At 44.4% G+C, this 17,592-nt stretch overlaps 1 protein-coding gene across 2 annotated transcripts in view; it reads right to left on the minus strand.

The window, feature by feature from the left end:
* Positions 1–17,592, minus strand: part of lmf1 (lipase maturation factor 1) — a 449,408-nt gene that overhangs the window by 153,226 nt on the left and 278,590 nt on the right. For both annotated transcript variants that reach the window (XM_086000259.1, XM_086000258.1), the window contains one exon: positions 17,062–17,229. In XM_086000259.1, the coding sequence (XP_085856385.1) occupies positions 17,062–17,229 (168 nt within the window). The remainder of the gene's footprint in view (positions 1–17,061; positions 17,230–17,592) is intronic.

A 17,592-nucleotide genomic window follows, 5' to 3' on the forward strand; every position in this document is an offset into this window, starting at 1 on the left:
TCTCCGAAGAGAGGCCAAAAAAAAAAAAATCAGGAGGAAAACCCTGGGGGCCAAAAAAGGAAAACAGGAACAGGAGGCGGCCATTCAGCCCCACGAGCCAGTTCCGCCATTCAATCAAATCGTGTCTGATCTGCAGCTTAACTCCAGGGGAAAAGAGAAAAAATAATTCGGAACTTTCCTCTCCAACCCCTCAGACAGTACGCCACTCCTGCATTAGGGAGGAGCTTTTTAAAAAAAAATATAATGAGACCGGGTTCTTGCTCACAGTTGCGATGAAAGTGTGCACGTTGAGGGAGGCCAGAATTCAACTCATTTGTGATGCACTCTGTGAGATAATAGCCTCCGAGCATCGAGATGGAGAGCAGTCACTTGGATGAGGTACTGAGAGGGCAGCCGTGGGGTGTACTCCAGATTAAGTCAGCATCTTCAGCAGCGATTGGGAGTGAATTGGAGGTGGAATACAATACGCTATTTCATCAGAAGTCTTTAAGCTTACATTAACAACAGCAGAGATGTAAACTGCCCTGATTTCACTGTTAAACCCCGCTGTGCCTCATCACAACATTCAAAAAAATCTAATCCGAGACAATTCAGTGCAGATCCAGAAAAATAACGACTGCAGCTATCCCCATATAAACCCATAAACAGGAAGCAGAATATTATGTACATTGGAAGAAACATCTTTAATATAAACTTCTTAACCCACAATTTTTTTTTTTTAAGGGGCAACCTTTCATTCCTGCTCCAGGCTGCAAGGCTGAGAGAGGAGCCCTGCTAATCCTTAAAAGTTTTCGACAGTTTTTAAATTAGAAAGTGAGAGACGCACTTAAAAAATGTAGGCCATTTAAAAGTGAATGAAACTTTGGGATAAGCACTATGATTGGTAAATGAATCCCCATACAGTTCAATTGTAAGATAAGTCTTTTTCTTAAATCCAATTTATGGGGGTACCTCCATCAAGGCCTGTAGTCATCCAATTCCAAAGACCTTCGGTGGAGGACATTGTGTGTTGGGGTCAATGGGATGGAACACAAGAGATTATCACATTCGAACACATCTGCAGTTGATGACTGGTACCCGCAAGTTTGATATGCTCCAGTGAAGCTGCCACCCTTTGCCCATTCCAGAAACAGATATGTGGGGGTAATGTAATCCGAGAGACTTGGCAGAGGAAGCAATAGCTATACAGTGTGACTGGATAGGAATGGGGCATGTGGAGAGGCTAGAGGAGCTGGGATTGTCCTCCATAGAGCAGAGAAGGTTAAGGGGAGATTCAATAGAGGTGTTAAAAATTGTTAGGGATTTAATGAAATAAATGGGGAAAACTGTTTCCGCCAGCAGAAGGTTCGGTAACCAGAGGACACAGATTTAAGGTAATTGGCAAAAGAACCAGAGAATTTATTTTGATGCAGCGAGTTGTTAAGATCTGGAATGCACTGCCTGAAAGGGGGGTGGAAGGAGATTCAATAGTAACTTTCAAAAGGAGTGTGATGGAATACTCTCCACTTGCCTGGATAAGTGCAGCGCCAACAACACTCAAGAAGCTCGACACCATCCAGGACAAAGCAGCCTGCTTGATTGGCACCCCATCCACCACCTTAAACATTCACTCCCTCCACCACCGGCGCACCGTGGCTGCAGTGTGTACCGTCTACAAGATGCACTGCAGCAACTCGCCAAGGCTTCTTCGGCAGCACCTCCCAAGCCCGCGACCTCTTCCACCTAGAAGGACAAGGGCAGCAGGCGCATGGGAACACCACCACCTCCAAGTCACACACCATCCTGACCTAGATATATATCGCCGATCCTTCATCGTCGCTGGGTCAAAATCCTGGAACTCCCTCCCTAACAGCACTGTGGGAGCACCTTCACCACACGGACTGCTGTGGTTCAAGAAGGCGGCTCACCACCACCTTCTCGAGGGCAATTAGGGATGGGCAATAAATGCTGGCCTTGCCAGCGATGCCCACATCCCATAAACAAATTTTAAAAAACTTTCAGGAGGGAATTGGATAAATACCCGAAGGGGAGAAATATGCTGGACGATGGGGAAAGAGCAGGGAAGTGGGTTTAATTGGATAGTTCTTTCAAAGAGCCGGCACAGGCATGATGGGCCGAATGGACTCCTCCTCTGCTGTATGATATGTTTATACCGACTCCTCCTATGCTTATACCGACTGTGTGCACCCTTCTTACTATATATAAAAAGGCAGGTGTCAAAAATCAGACTTTTACTGTCCATTTTCCATTTCTCAAAATCGTGCGTCACTGTCCAGTTCCAAAGTGGGTAGGTGGTCCTATTTTAGACAGTAGTTGCACATTACAGTATTAGAGCAAATATATGTACATTTACAGGCAAGGAAAACACACTTCTGGAAATTATTTACATATTACTTTCAGTCAGCCGACACTGTTGAACTAATCCCCTCCCCTAATTCGTGTGGATTATGTCACCTTGCCTGAAGTTTCTGGAATGTGCTATCTGAGAGGGCGGTGGTGGCAGATTCAATAGTAACTTACAAAAGGGAATTGGATATGTACTTCAAAAGGAAACATTTGCAGGGCTGTGAGAAAAGAGCATGGGAAGTGGATCTAATTGGACCGCTCTTTCAAAGAGCCAACGCAGGCACAATGGGCCGAATGGCCTCCTTTGGCGCTGTAAGATTCTATAACTCTCATTTCTTTAAACAGCATTAGCAGCCTTCGTAAATAAGTCACTAACATGGTGCTGCTTAGTGGCATCTTCCTCACCGTCCTCTCATTTTCCTTTCAGTTTCAAAAGCTTTGCAGTGAAAAAAAGAAAAAGATTTTTTTTTAAATCTTGCTTTTATATAGCACCTTTCACAACCCAAGGATGCCCCAAAGCACTTTACAACCAATGAAATACTTCTCAAGTGCAGTCACCGTTGTAACATGGGGAAACGCGGCAGCCAATTTGCACACAGCAAGCTCCCACAAACAGCAATGAGATAATGGCCAGATAATCTGTTTCTGAGATGTTGGTTGAGGGATAAATATTTGCCAGGACACCGGGGGATAACTCCCCTGCTCTTCTTTGAAATAGTGCCGTGGGATCTTTTCCGTCCAACTGAGGGCAGGCGGGACCTCAGTTTAATGACTCACCCACAGATGGCTCCTCTGACAGTACTGCACTGGAGTGTCAGCCTAGATTTTTTGCTAATGTCTCTGGACTTCAATTCAGACCTTGTGACTCAGAGGCAAGAGTGCTACTACTGAGCCATGGCTGACACCTGAAACTTAAAAAAAAAGCATGACTATGAAGAAAATTGAAGCCTATGGGTCCTGCGGAGCCCTCAAGGTTATCAGATTTCTGTCTGCCCAAAGCTATGCTTACAGAGCACCACAAACACAATGCCTTGAATAACCTGTATATTAATCTGTATTAGCCATGTCGTTTCTGTTGCTGTCTATTCGCAGAAGCAGTTTTCTGCAATTTCAGCGCTGGTTTCCTTTGGGTGGCCAACATTACCTTTCACCAGTTAGGACAAGGGATTCCCCCAGGATTGCATTAACGTTTTCAGGCGCTAACGCCACATAGAAACGTCTGAAGACCACTGCTGCAAAGTACTTCGCACCTTTAGCTTATTAAACCATCTCCAAACTGTTCGCATTGGCTGTCTAAGCCTCCCTAAGGAGACTCGATTACTTCACGTTTGGAAGACAGTACAGTAGCTCAGGTCAAATCAGTGAGTGCGACTTCAATGGTAATGGGGATTACCAGTGATGTAAAAAGACTACTGAGCACTTGGTTTGAGTATAAAACAAGGCTTTAATCAACTGTTTCACAACCATGAGATTCTAGTTACATCATTAGTTCCTGGTTACAGAAACATCCTGAGCAAGCTGGGCCCACGCCCGAGTATTTATACTCCATGGACAGCGCCACCAGCTGGCTGTCCAGTGTTACTTCATGAGTCATGATAAGATTCATGATAACCAGCTTTTTAATTTCCGAGATTCCGATTCAGAGCTGCCAATTCGATTTCTCACTTGTAGCTCCTGATTAGCATCAAGGAACGAAGATGGTACCAACCCCAGTTGGGTCAATGGGACGGAGCGGGCAGCACTCACTGACTAAAACGGTTACTTTGGGTAGCTGCATGCTTCTCCACTGTCTTCCTGACCTGCTATGCTGGTTCCCAAGAGAGTGCAGGGAAGAAACTTAAGCAAGGATTTCCCCTCAATAGTTCTTACTGTCAACAAGGAGATTAATCTGCTCGCTTAATCTCTGACGACCTTGACTGGTTTGAGAACAATTTTTAAAAATTCACTTCGATTAACAAAAAGAGATACTCAGAGGTTAATGTAGATCCAATGTTACTGTCCTGATTAATTTGTAACTGCACTTTCAAATATTTAATATACCTCATATTTAATATAATTATACTTAATTTTGTGGCACAGAATCTTGCTAGATGGGAGTGCGGATTGCAGAATCCAGATTTCATATTGATTTTTTTTAAAAAATTCTAGTTCGTGGTGCCATCGAGCACAAGGCTCTACACCTCCTGCCAATGGATGCAAATCCATTGGCAGGATAGGCGCACCAACGTCAGTGTTCTTGCTCAGGCCAACATCCCCAGCATCGAAACTTTGACCACGCTCAATCAGCTCCGATGGACGGGCCACATCGTTCGCATGCCTGATACGAGACTCCCAAAACAAGCGCTCTACTCGGAGCTCCGGCACGGCAGGAGAGCCCCAGGTGGGCAGAGGAAACGCTTCAAGGACACCCTCAAAGCCTCCTTGAAAAGGTGTAACATCCCCACCGACACCTGGGAATCCCTGGCCCAAGACCGCACAAAGTGGAGGAGAAGCATCCGGGAAGGCGCCGAACACCTCGAGTCTCTTCGCCGGGAGCAAGCGGAAGAAGTCAACCCAAGCACCCCACCCACCCGCACCTTCAACCACCATCTGCCCCACCTGTGACAGAGACTGTAGGTCCCACATTGGACTAATCAGTCACCTGAGAACTCATTTTTAATGTGGAAGCAAGTCATCCTCAGTTCTGAGGGACTGCCTAAGAAGAAGAGGAAGAGATACCTCCTCAAAGCTCCCATACTGAACCTCATCATTTGGGAGAGGAATAGTCGCTCAGAGTGCTGCTTGTCCGTAGAAAATGGGCGCGTGACTCTGGCCTTTAAGAGTTGGCGGGCCAACTTGTGTGTCAGTAAGTGACGATGCTTCATGAAGCCAAGTTGTGTTACAATGATTTGATGTGTGAAACATTTGGAAAATGCAAGTGTGGCAAGGCTATCAATCAGACGTTGCATCTTGAATGAGTGCCCTGCTTAAGTATGGGAATGCGTGTGATACAACTGCAAGGCTGTGTGAAGGCTTACCTTGGGCGAGCAGTAAATGTGAAAACAAGTTGACAAGCAATATTTCATGGTGCCATCTTTGACCTTCGACAGTACTGTTGTGTAGTCTTACCTTGCAGCATTCCGTAAAGTGTGCCACCTTCTTCCAGTACTGTTCGCAGGTCCTGCTGGTATCAGACAGATCACTGAGCTTGGCCATCAGCTCCTGCAAGAGGATGCCCTGGAGTGCCAAAGAGAGCAGCCCTTCTCTCACCCACCCGCCTACAGCAACACATCTACTTCTCCAGCCAAACTTGCAGCCGTGTACTCCGCCACACTGCCACTTGCCCACAGACTCTGTCTTGTGCCTCCACATGGGGTTTATTTTTGCCTTGTAGTTCTTTTCTCAACCCAGAGCCTTGGCAAGGGGTTGACAAATACTTAAATCCTCTTTGAGCTTGTATAAAAGCTGAAACAGTATATGCCCCCATATGCAGCCACTTACCTTTAAGTGGCCACATTCATTTAAATATTTGAGCTGCGAACCAGATGGTCTGCCTTTGCCACTGGGCTAGCTCCCATCGCAAGGCCAAAACTGTGCTGAGAGATCATACTAATCATTCAAATGAGCTGGTCCCGGAAAGAGTTGCAGGCAGTCAGTGCGCTTTTGGCTAACTTTGCGCCGGCAGCTAGCCATTCCTGGCCTCTTTAACCAGGGTCCGAACATCTGCTATGGTCTATGAATTAAGAAAAGCAAGTGAGTCACAAACAAAATCATTTGCTTAGTACTCTGAACCACACAGTTAGGTGCAGTGGAGAAATTCTGCTGTCAAACATTTGCTGAGTCAGTGCTGGATTAATCTATGAGAAATCTATCACTTCTTCTCTGGTGCCCCAGTAGACTTTAACTGTGTTCTCACCAGCTACCGTGGTCAATTCCATTAGGCATATATCCTAGTTAGTTACCTTGAGTGCAACTTGTTTTTGTGTCACTCAATAAGTTAAAAAAAAACACCCGATTGTAATTATTGGCCCAGAACTTGGTGTCGGGGGCTTGCCGCGCGTGCAAGCCCCCGATGTGCACTCACCCTGCGCGCCGACATCTGAAACCTGGCCCGCAGTGGATTTCCTGTCAGTGGCCCGGTGCTGATGTCGGCGCGCTGTGCTAACCTGACCCAGTGGCGTAGTTAGTGCGATGTGCCGGCTGGGATCAGGTGAGCACTGTTCAGCCAATCAGGGGAGGGGAAACTTCATTCATAAGTTTGAGAGTAAGAACTGTCAAACTCATGAGAAGTACTGCACCCCAAAACACTACTTAAACTTTAAATAAAATTTAAAAAAAACATCCCAATCATTAAATTAAGTATAAATAAGTTAAAAAAAATAATTTAAACAATAATTTTTTTTCTTGAAAAAAATAATTTTTTAATAAAAAGGGTCTAAAACTAAACTTACCTTATTGTAGATTCTTTAAAATAATAAACCTGTGGAAAAAAATGTTATAAATTGCACTAAAACACCACTTACCTGCAAAAATAAATACTTACGTGTGCTTTTTACAAGCGTAAAGACCGGAGGCCTTTACACATGCGCGCAAATCTCCCAAAACAGAGGAAATCCAAGACGCACGCGCTGCCCCCTACAGCGCATGCGCTAGCCTCTTCAACTCTTGGGTTAGAGGAGAGGAAATGCCGGTTTTCAGCGCATGCGCTGTGCATGCTGAAAACCGGCATTTCCTCCGGCCAGACGCGCGAGTACCCCTTCCGTACTCACGCGTTTGGGGAGGAATTACTGCCCCACTGATTTTATTCAGTATTGGAGGACAAACCATGATTTCTTTCTCAAACAATGCAGTCTGGGAAGAATTATATCACCTTGGCTACCTTGTGATCCTGAACAGTGAAACCATTCCCAGAATAAGCATGGTGCTTCTATCGTAACTGATGGAATGTTACGTTGAATTCTCCGTGGCACTGCACCGACGTTTCTCGACAGAATGCAGATAATTTCGTTTGTGACTAAATTACTTTTTTTTTTTAAATTGTGGTTTCCCTTAAATAGATGTGAAAGGAGCTCTCCCGGTAACTTTGTAAGTTGCATCAGAAGGCCCCAAATTGGATTCTTGGTCTTGTTGAGATAGCGGATCTCAACCAGCCCTCCTGAGCTGTGGAAGAAAAAGTCAACCAGGGTTATTGGGCGAGACGGGGACTTGACTCAGCTGTGACGGCCTCTATGGTTGAACAGCCTGTTGATACTCACTGTCTAAGCTGCCACATGAAGAGTAGCCATTTATTGAGGGGTACCGGGGGGTGGGGGGAGGAGTTGGAGTGATACACTGTGGTTAACTATATACCTGGAGTGTAATCTTCTCTCTTTAAAGTTGGCAGTAAGGTTACTGAAGCTAAGTTGGAGAGGCCACTTAAACGCAATGGAATGGCATCAGTGCAACTTTTGCAAAGCGCTGCTTATGCCACGGGCTGTGTTGATAATTATTCAAAGTCATCAGGAAACACACTGAACAAAGCAGGCCCCGAAATCATTAATTTTCCCTCCGGGAATTAGTCGGGAGCAGTGAAAGTATCAAGACAGAATAAAATAAACACGATTCCTGAATCTTGTGATGCAGATTATTATTAATGTTAAACTATAAAGCAGACAGCGAGCCTTTTCCCACCACATTCATGGTTTTCCAGCAATTTGTTTCCACAGGTAGCTTGCATACCACAACACAAATACTCAAAAGGTTCATGATATCTGTAATCCACATTTCATTTTCTAGAAATATTTTTCATTTCCCAATTGGCAAGGTTCCATTTTCTATTATGAAGTGCAAAGTACATAATAACACAAGAAATAGGAGCAGGAGTAGGCCATACAGGCCCCTCGAGCCTGCTCCGCCAAGCAATAAGATCATGGCTGATCTTCTACCTCAACTCCACTTTCCTGCCCTATCCCCATATCCCTCGATTCCCTTCCACATTACACGTGCAATACACTTTATGAGCAAACAGGACATGGGACTCTAAATAACACTAAAGTTCTCAATCTGGACCCACTGCAGTCATAAAACAAACAAAATGTCACCTCCATCTTTATCTGGTGACTCCCGATATGATTTTCCTCCCCCCATTATCTAGGTGGGCAGGGAGCAAGTTACATAGAAACATAGAAGATAGGAGCAGGAGTAGGCCATTCGGCCCCTCAAGCCTGCTCCGCCATTCAATGAGATCATGGCTGATCATCCAAACTCAGTATCTGTACCCTGTCCCTGCCTTCTCCCCATATCCCTTGATCCCTTTAGCCTTAAGAAATATATCTAACTCCTTCTTGAATATATTTAATGAATTGGCCTCAACTGCCTTCTGTGGTAGAGAATTCCACAGGTTCACCACTCTCTGGGTGAAGAAATTCCTCCTCATCTCTGTCCTAAATGGCTTACCCCTTATCCTTAGACTGTGATCCCTGGTTCTGGACTCCCCTGCCATCGGGAACATCCTTCCTGCATCTAGTCCTGTTTGAAACTTATAAAATTCTATGAGTTGTAGCTTTAGATCCAGACTGAGTACAGAACACATTGTTCTAGAGCAACAGTGATACAGAGCATCCCTACCTTGTCCCTCCATACAGTTTAAAAGCCAGTGGCATAGCCAAGCCGTAGGAAACATTGAACGAGTTCTACTCTCCCTGAGAAAGTACTGTGCCAAAACCATAATTGCTGACGGTCTGGAACAGACAGAAGGGCCTTTTGCAGGACTATGGGGAGAGAGCAAGGGAGTGGGACTAATTGGATAGCTTTTTCAAAGAGCTGGCACAGGCACGAGGAGCCGAATGGCCTCCTTCTGTGCTGTAAGATTCTATGATTTTCAGCCGCGCGGAGCAGTGCTGCAGCTAGACCCACGGAATCTTTGCCTGTCTCCACCAAACTTGAAGCACTGAGTCATGTTCTGGCATCAGAGGACTACTGTCCCTCAACCTTGGAGACTCTGCCAAGCTAACTGTGCAATGACAGAAAAATGGCCTCTATGTAATTTTTTAAAAATGTATTCATTCATGGGATGTGGGCGTCGCTTGCAAGGCCAGCATTTATTGCCTATCCCTAATTGCCCTCGAGAGCTGCCTCCTTGACAACTGCGTGGCTTGCTAGGCCATTTCAGAGGGCAACCACATTGCTGTGCGTCTGGAGTCACATGTAGGCAGATTTCCTTCCCTAAAGGACATTAGTGAACCAGTTGGGTTTTACGATAATCCAGTATTTTCAGTTACTATTACTGATCCAGATTTATTTAATTAACTGAATTTAAATTCCGTGGTGGGATTTGAACTCATGTCTCCGGATCATTATTCCAGGCCTCTAGATTACTAGTCCAGTAACATAACCACTATGCTACCGTACCATATATGTGTATCTCCGCTGCATGATTGTCCTTGTGGCCTTCTAATGGCCGATTCTATACTTCACTAAGCTAACTGCATCTACCACCAACTGGAAAAAACACAGCCTCAGTTTACCTCACCGCAAAGGAAAAAACTTGTACGTCAAGTGATTTTGGTCGTTTGGTTCCAGGCTGGCATTACATGTGTTGTGGACTTCTTCGCGGGAGGGGCTTTTATATACATTTGCGCATCTTCTAAATCAATTTCAATTGATCTCCAACTCCGTCTTTCAATACCATCAGTTCCATACACCACTAGAATCTAACAGAAGGAAAGAGGTGCTGCTACTATCCTCTAACTAAAACAGGGAGGAGCAACATATTATGACATGTTAAAACTCTAACGAGATACAGTCAGAGCTACATTCATAACCTGTTTATTATCTGGGGAAAAGGCCTCAACAGATCCATATATGGAATGCCCACCTTTAACTGATTCACCATAAAATTGAGCACAGCTTTGCTCATCTCTCAATAAGGTTGGGGAAGTCCGGGAAAGAGGAAAGATGCGCAAGCGACCTAAGGTTGCTTCCCAGGAACTTTACTGCACTTACTGTGGGACTCCCCTAGGGTAATAGCAACCTGCAAATAGCTTTTCAAGTCCACCAATGAATTATTGAATGTACAGACCTCGAGGTCCAAGCTGCAGAAATACTAAGAGATCCCCCTTGTGATTATTGCCCTAAGAATTAAGTTTTGCCTATATAGATTGTTAGTCGTTCTTCAAGACTGGGAGGAAAAAAAACAAGTTATTGGGGCGTCAAAGTATGGAGCAAGTCTTTCAGAAATCACAACATGTGAAAGGGTAGCTTTGTATCTCCAGGCGAGGTTAGATGGATGTAACAGAATACAGAGATCAACTTGGCATAATCCATCAGTCACCGTAACTGCTTTGGTACTAAAGTTTCTGTCACTTTGGATTTCCGACCTTGCATCCTCAGTTTCATTAATTAAGAGTGCGTTTTCCTTGCTTGCATTTAATCGTGAAAACTCTCCATTCGACGTTACCTTCCCACTGTGTCAATTGTATCTTCATTGCAGTAAAAGGCTACCTTGACCAAGTGTAGTGCCACTGGTGTGAGTGACACTTTCCTCCAGGGTATGTTTGTTGAAGAGATAGCCTTGTGATTTTTCTTTTCATCAGCAATACTGCAGGTGTGAGTTATGTACTGAGGTCATGTTTCGTGAAATTACAGTTCTTCACTTTGCTAATGCACATTAACAAAGCCTAACCAATGATCCCTGTGATAGCCACTATCTTTCAAAAGTATCCACTCCAGACATCACTTATTAAGAGATTAGCAGGCCACTGGGGAATAATAAAAATACAATTGAATATTTCACTTATCTATTCCAAAGGTAATATTTGGATATCTCATCTCCCATATGAGCATTTGTGGTTATTTTAAGTACAAGGTTAACTAGCCATCACTAATCTAAATAAGATATAGACAACATATAAAGGGTGATTTTATAATCCAGCGCTCACAGAGGGTCATTGCTCGTAGGAAGCCAATCCCAGGAGATTACGGGTGCAGAACTCATAATTTTCTATCCGTTAATATTAATGAAAGAAATACTTGCATTTCTATAGCGCCTTTCATGACCTCAGGACGTCCCAAAGTTCTTTACAGCCAATGAAGTACTTTTGAAGTGTAGTCACTGCTGTAATGTAGGAAATGTGGCAGCCAATTTGCACATTGCAAGGTCCCAGAAACAGCTATGTGATAATGACCAGATACTGGCCCAGTAATTCGGGTCCCAACGTGTGAGTAAGCACCGTGTACTCACGCGTGGGCCCGATGGAAGTGCCGGTTTTCAGCATGCACAGCGCATGTGCGGAAAACTGGCATTTCCTTTCCTCTGAACCAAGGGGTTCAGAGGTGGAACGCGTGCGTGCAGGAGTCTGCGCGTGTGCGCTGAAATTCCTTCTTTTTTTTTTTTTACAGGGTTGCCCGTGCGATAAGGCCTCCAGTTTTTACGCGAGAAAAAAGCAGACGTAAGTACTTAGTTTTAAAAGGTAAGTGGTCTATTAATTAAAGTTAGAATTTTTTTGCCACAGGTTTATTATTTTTAAAGACTTTACAGTAAGGTAAGTGTATTTTTAGACCTGATTTTTAAAAAAATTATTTTTTTCAAAAATTTGAATAATTGTTTAAATTAGTTTTTTTTACAGTTATTAAGAGTGCATTTAATTAGTGGGATTTTTTAAAAACGTTTATTTTAAGTTTAAGTACTGTTTTGGGCGCCCGGAGTTTTCATGAGTTTGACAGTTCTTACTATCAAACTCATGAATGAACTTTTGCAACCTCCGATTGGTTGCCCAGTGCTCACGTGATCCCAGCCGGCTCATCGAACTAACTACGCCGCTGGATCACGCAAGCACAGCGCGCCGGGAGCTGAACCGGGCCACTGACAGGAAATCCACGCAGGGCCAGGCTTCAACTGTCGGCGCGCTATGTAAGTGTAGGTTGGGGGCTTGCACCCGCGGGAAGCCCCCGACACCAATTTCTGGGCCAATATGTTTTTTAGTGCTGTTGATTGAGGGATAAATATTGGCCCCAGGACACCGGGGAGACTCTTCTTTGAAACAGTGCCTTGGGATCTTTTATGTCCACTTTAGAGGGCCGATAGGGCCTTGGTTTAACATCTCATCCGTAAAATGACACCTCTGACACTGCAGCGCTCCCTCAGCACTGCACCGGAGTGTCAGCCTAGATTTTTGTGTTCAAGTCTCTGGAGTGGGACTTGAACCCACAACCTTCTGACCCAGAGGCGGGGGTGCTACCAATGGAGCCACAGCTGTAACAAGCACATGACCAGGAAAATGTGCCCAATGAATCCAATAATGCTTTAATGTTTGGCCCAAGTTATTCTTCCAATGGGCATGGATAAGCAAACACATTTCTTTCTTTACAATACAAGGGGCTGATAAGTACAGTCATACAGTTACAGTCACCTAAATGGCCCATCACATCGCAACGACTACGAAATAAGACAACCAACAGCAGATTCACAAATCTTTCACACTAGCCACCGAAATAGACCTAAAGCTGGGATTTTAACAATGTGCTAATGTACATGTTATTGAGGATCCTCAGGCAGTTTTTTGAGACAAAGTACAGTGCATCAAAAGAAACATGAAAAGAACACCACTAACAAGGTCTGAGCACTCCCAACCTGTTGGACGGGTATAGTAAAAGTGTTATCGAGTCAATTTAACATTTTAAAGCGAGATATGAAGAAAAAAAACTATAAATTCTGGAAATCTGAGGGTAGAAATGGCTGCCGGCAATACACTAGTGGCTGAATGCTTAATGTCTTTGTACGAGATCCCTCTGTCCGTTATTTTAACGCAGGTGCTAATTTGCGCATTTTAACTGGGTTGGCACCCCCATTAAACTAGGAGAACATCACACTAAGGTGTTAAGTGTTCATCCTCTAATATCGCCAACAGTGAAAGAAAGATTGATGCCCCCTTTCCTCCCCCCCCCGCCCCTCTTTTCCACTGGCTCTTAATCTCTCCTGCCTTCCATCCTATCACAGACCTTCGCTTTTGTTCTTTCCTCCCCTCCCCCTTTCCCTGCCCCTGCACTTGCTTAAAAACCTGTTCCCTCTCCAACTTTTTCCAGTTCTGACAAAGGGTCATCGACCTGAAACGTTAACTCTGTTTCTCTCTCTACAGATGCTGCTGAGCGTTTCCAGCAATTTTCTGTTTTCATTAGTAATTTTTAGGGCCTGAAATGAAACCAATGCATGGCAGGTCTGACCAGCAGTTGTAAAGTGAAAAGACAGCTTAATAGTCGGGTTTTGAAGAAGGGTTTGACCCGAAACGTCAACTCAAATTTCTCTCCACGGATGTTGCCTGACCTGCTGAGTTTTTCCAGCATTTTCTGTTGTTATTTCGGATTTCCAACATCTGCAGTATTTTGCTATCATCTTAATAGTCGGGTTGTAGGCCCAGAAAGAAAGCCCTTGACAAAGGGTCTTTACGCAAGACATTTATCTGTCTTTCCTCTTCAACTGATGTTCCTGGACACAGTTATGTATCACCAGCATTTTCCACTCAACAGTGAATCCCCCGGGAGTGTTAAGCCAGAGGAAATTTGGCAATTTTAGGCAAACCTTTTGCTCAATTTTACTAAATAACTGTTGCACACGACAGGTACTGCAACACAGCTCTGCACGAAAGCAGCTCATACAGGGGTTCACTTCATGAATTAGCACTTCCAGGGCAGGGCTTTTCACAGCGGGAGTGCGTATTGGGAATTCGGGTATGGAGATTGGCAACATCTGATTCATTGCTTGCACAGTTTTGGAGCACGAACCTCCACACCCAGATTTTCAACATATGCGCCTGACACACAAAGCTGAGCATTAGAAGCTCCCACTTGTAAAATCTCACCTCATAATAATTACAAACGAAATGTTTAAAACAAAAATACAATGTGATAAGGCAACTTCTTTAGTCTGAACTATCAATGGGGGCAAAATACTTGGCTTGTATTCCCTTGAGTATAGAAGATTGAGGGGTGATCTGATCGAGGTGTTTAAAATGTTAAAAAGGATTCGATAAGGGCATTTATCTCCATTTCCTCTGGTGGGGGAATCAAGAACATAGAAACATAGAAGATAGGAGCAGGAGTCGGCCATTTGGCCCCTCGAGCCTGTTCCGCCATTTAATGAGATCATGGCTGATCATCCAAATTCAGTACCCTGTCCCTGCTTTCTCCCCATATCCCTTGAGCCTTAAGAAATATATCTAACTCCTTTTTGAATATATTTAATGAATTGGCCTCAACTGCCTTGTGTGGTAGAGAATTCCACAGGTTCACCACTCTCTGGGTGAAGAAATTCCTCCTCATCTCAGTCCTAAATGGCTTATCCCTTATCCTTAGACTGTGACCCCTGGTTCTGGACTCCCCCGCCATCGGAAACATCCTTCCTGCATCTAGTCTGTCTAGTCCTGTTAGAATTTTATAAGTTTCAATAAGATCCCCTCTCATTCTTCTAAACTCTAGCGAATATAAGCCTAATCGGCCCAATCTCTCCTCATACATCATTCCTGCCATCCCAGGTATCAATCTGATGAATCTTCGCTGCACTCTCTCCATGGCAAGAACATCCTTCCTCAGATAAGGTGACCAAAACTGCACACAATACTGAAGGTGTGGTCTCACCAAGGCCCTGTACAACTGCAGCAAGACATCTTTGCTCCTGTACTCTAATCCTCTCGCTATGAAGGCCAACATACCATTTGCCTTCTTAACCGCCTGCTGCACCTGCATGCTTACCTTCAGCGACTGGTGCACAAGGACACCCAGGTCTCGTTGCACTTCCCCTTTTCCCAATCTATTGCCGTTCAGATAATAATCTGTCTTCTTGTTTTTGCCACCGAAGTGGATAACCTCGCATTTATCCACATTATACTGCATTTGCCATGCATCTGCCCAAATCATACTGGAGTTTCTCTGCATCCTCCTCCCAGCACACACGCCCACCCAGCTTTGTGTTGTCTGCAAACTTGGAGATGAACAAGGGGACATAATCTTAAAATTAGAGCTAGGACGTCCAGGAGCAAAATCAGGAAGCACTTTTTCACACTAAAGATAGTGGAAATCTGGAACTCCCCCCCAAAAGGCCTTTGATGCTGGGGGTCACTTGGAGCTTTCAGGACTTTTGTTGGGTAAGGGTACCAAGGTATATTCAGCAAAGGCGGCTAAATGGCATTGAGGTGCAGCTCAGTCATGATCTAATTGCACGGAGGAGCAGGCTCGAGGGGCTGAGTGGCCTATTCCTGTCCTGTTACATCCATGATCCCATGTAGAAAAGAACTCTCCTTTATTTTTTGTGCGACTGAAGCACGCCACTACACTTCAGTCAGTTCACATATCCCAAGTGCATTTAGCCAGTGAACAGCTGATTGCAAACTTTATGGATTTTGTTTGAAAGTGGCATCTTTCATAACCAAAACATGTGACCACAGATGTGATAAGTAAGCAGTCCTTTAATATAAAAATGGAACACAAGCAAAAGTTTGAGATTCTTGGCGCGGAAACTCTGGACACAGTTTGATTCCTTTCTGCCCTGACCATCAGTAATTGGACACCGTTTGGATGTAAAATGTTACATGGAGCAAAAGAAGGAAAGAAAAAAAAATTGAGTTTTCTCGCAGCTGGTAGGCTGCATGTAACGGCTGTTGTTATTCAGCAACAGACAGTTGAGATGCAGTAAATGTCGCTCAGTGCTGTACAAAAAGAAAAACTTGCATTTCTCCAGCGCCTTTCACAAACTCGGGATGTTCCAAAGCGCTTTACAGCCAATGAAGTGCTTTCTGAAGTGTAGTCGCTGTTGTAATGTAGGAAATGCGGCAGCCAATCTGCACACAGCAAGCTCCCACAAACAGCAATGAGATAATGACCAGATAGCCTGTTTTTTTTTTAGTGATGTTAGTTGAGGGATAAGAATTGTTATTCAATGACACCCTGCTGAATAGTTTGCACGTATGGATATTAGGCGAGGACAGGAACAGGCTCAAGTGCGTTGGGTTCCCATGGCAATCTACCAATACTCAATGTGCTCACACATGAAGAACAGTCACTTGGGTGAGGCGACAGTGGACTGTCAATGTCCGTGGAATCATTACGTGGGCTGGGGCTCGTTTCTCTAGGAAGGAGACTAAAGGGTGACCCGCTAGAGGTCTTTAAGATTACGAAAGGGTCTGATAGGTTAGTCGTATAGAAAATGTTGCCACCTGTGGGGGAATCCATGACTAGGGGGTCATAAACATAAGATAGTCATCAACAAATCCAATAAGGAATTCGGGAGAAACTTCTTTACCCAGAGTGGTGGGAATGTAGAACTCGCTATCACATGGAGTAGTTGAGGCGAATAGCATAGATGCATATAAGGGGAAGCTAGATAAATGCAGGAGGGAGAAAGGATTAGAAGGTTAATGATGGGGTGAGATGAAGTAGGGTCGGAGGAGGCTCGTGTGGAGCATAAACACTGGCTCGGACCAGTTGCGCTGAATGGCCTGTTTCTGCGCTGCACGTTCTATGCAACAACCCAACAAGAGTCACCACTTCACAGGAGATGGGGAGAAATTGGAAAAATAAACAAGATAACTACACTGGGAAAGAAACCCAAGAATACACTGGACAATTGAAAATTATACTGAGATAGTAAGACAGTAATCGGCTGACAGGGACACTTTTATCCGTAAGATTTTTTTCTGAGGAGGACCTTTGTAGCAATAACAAGGTGAGAACGGTGTAGTACAACAGGTTGTAAATATGCAATCCTACCTGGAAAAGGATCTGCAGAATTCCATGGATTATACACATCCGGCGGCCAATAAATAGGAAAAAGGGCACGATAAGCTCAACAAAATGGTTGGAAAGAACCTCAAAGCTGTGGAACCACCATGGAGATCGATGCATGTAATACGCAATAAGATTAGGCACAGGTTGAGTCTGTAACATGGAACAAACAAAATTGGCAATTAACAGAGATGAGGAAACAGGTTCCAATTTACATGTTCAAGATGTTGAAAATTGAAATCAGAACCAAACTATGCAACGAGTTGTCCTTTATAGAGAAATGCTATGGAAAACACCGACCATTGCTCTTTCTAATGCCTTCTCACATAACTTGTGTGCACCTCCTTCCTGCATTTAAAATAAAACCCCGGTCTCTCTGGCATGTCCGGGAACTCCTGCAACTTGTGTGTGAGAGAGAAACTATAGCTCGAGACTCGGCAGCAACTTGGGGCCTTGAGGTGGAGGCCTGATCTTCTCGTATGCTTGGGGGACAGGGAGGCATTGCCAGCACCGGAG

Source organism: Somniosus microcephalus, chromosome 11 (assembly GCF_052327205.1).
Source record: "Somniosus microcephalus isolate GS21.2 chromosome 11, FLI_Smic_1.0, whole genome shotgun sequence".
NCBI classification, from domain to species: domain Eukaryota; kingdom Metazoa; phylum Chordata; class Chondrichthyes; order Squaliformes; family Somniosidae; genus Somniosus; species Somniosus microcephalus.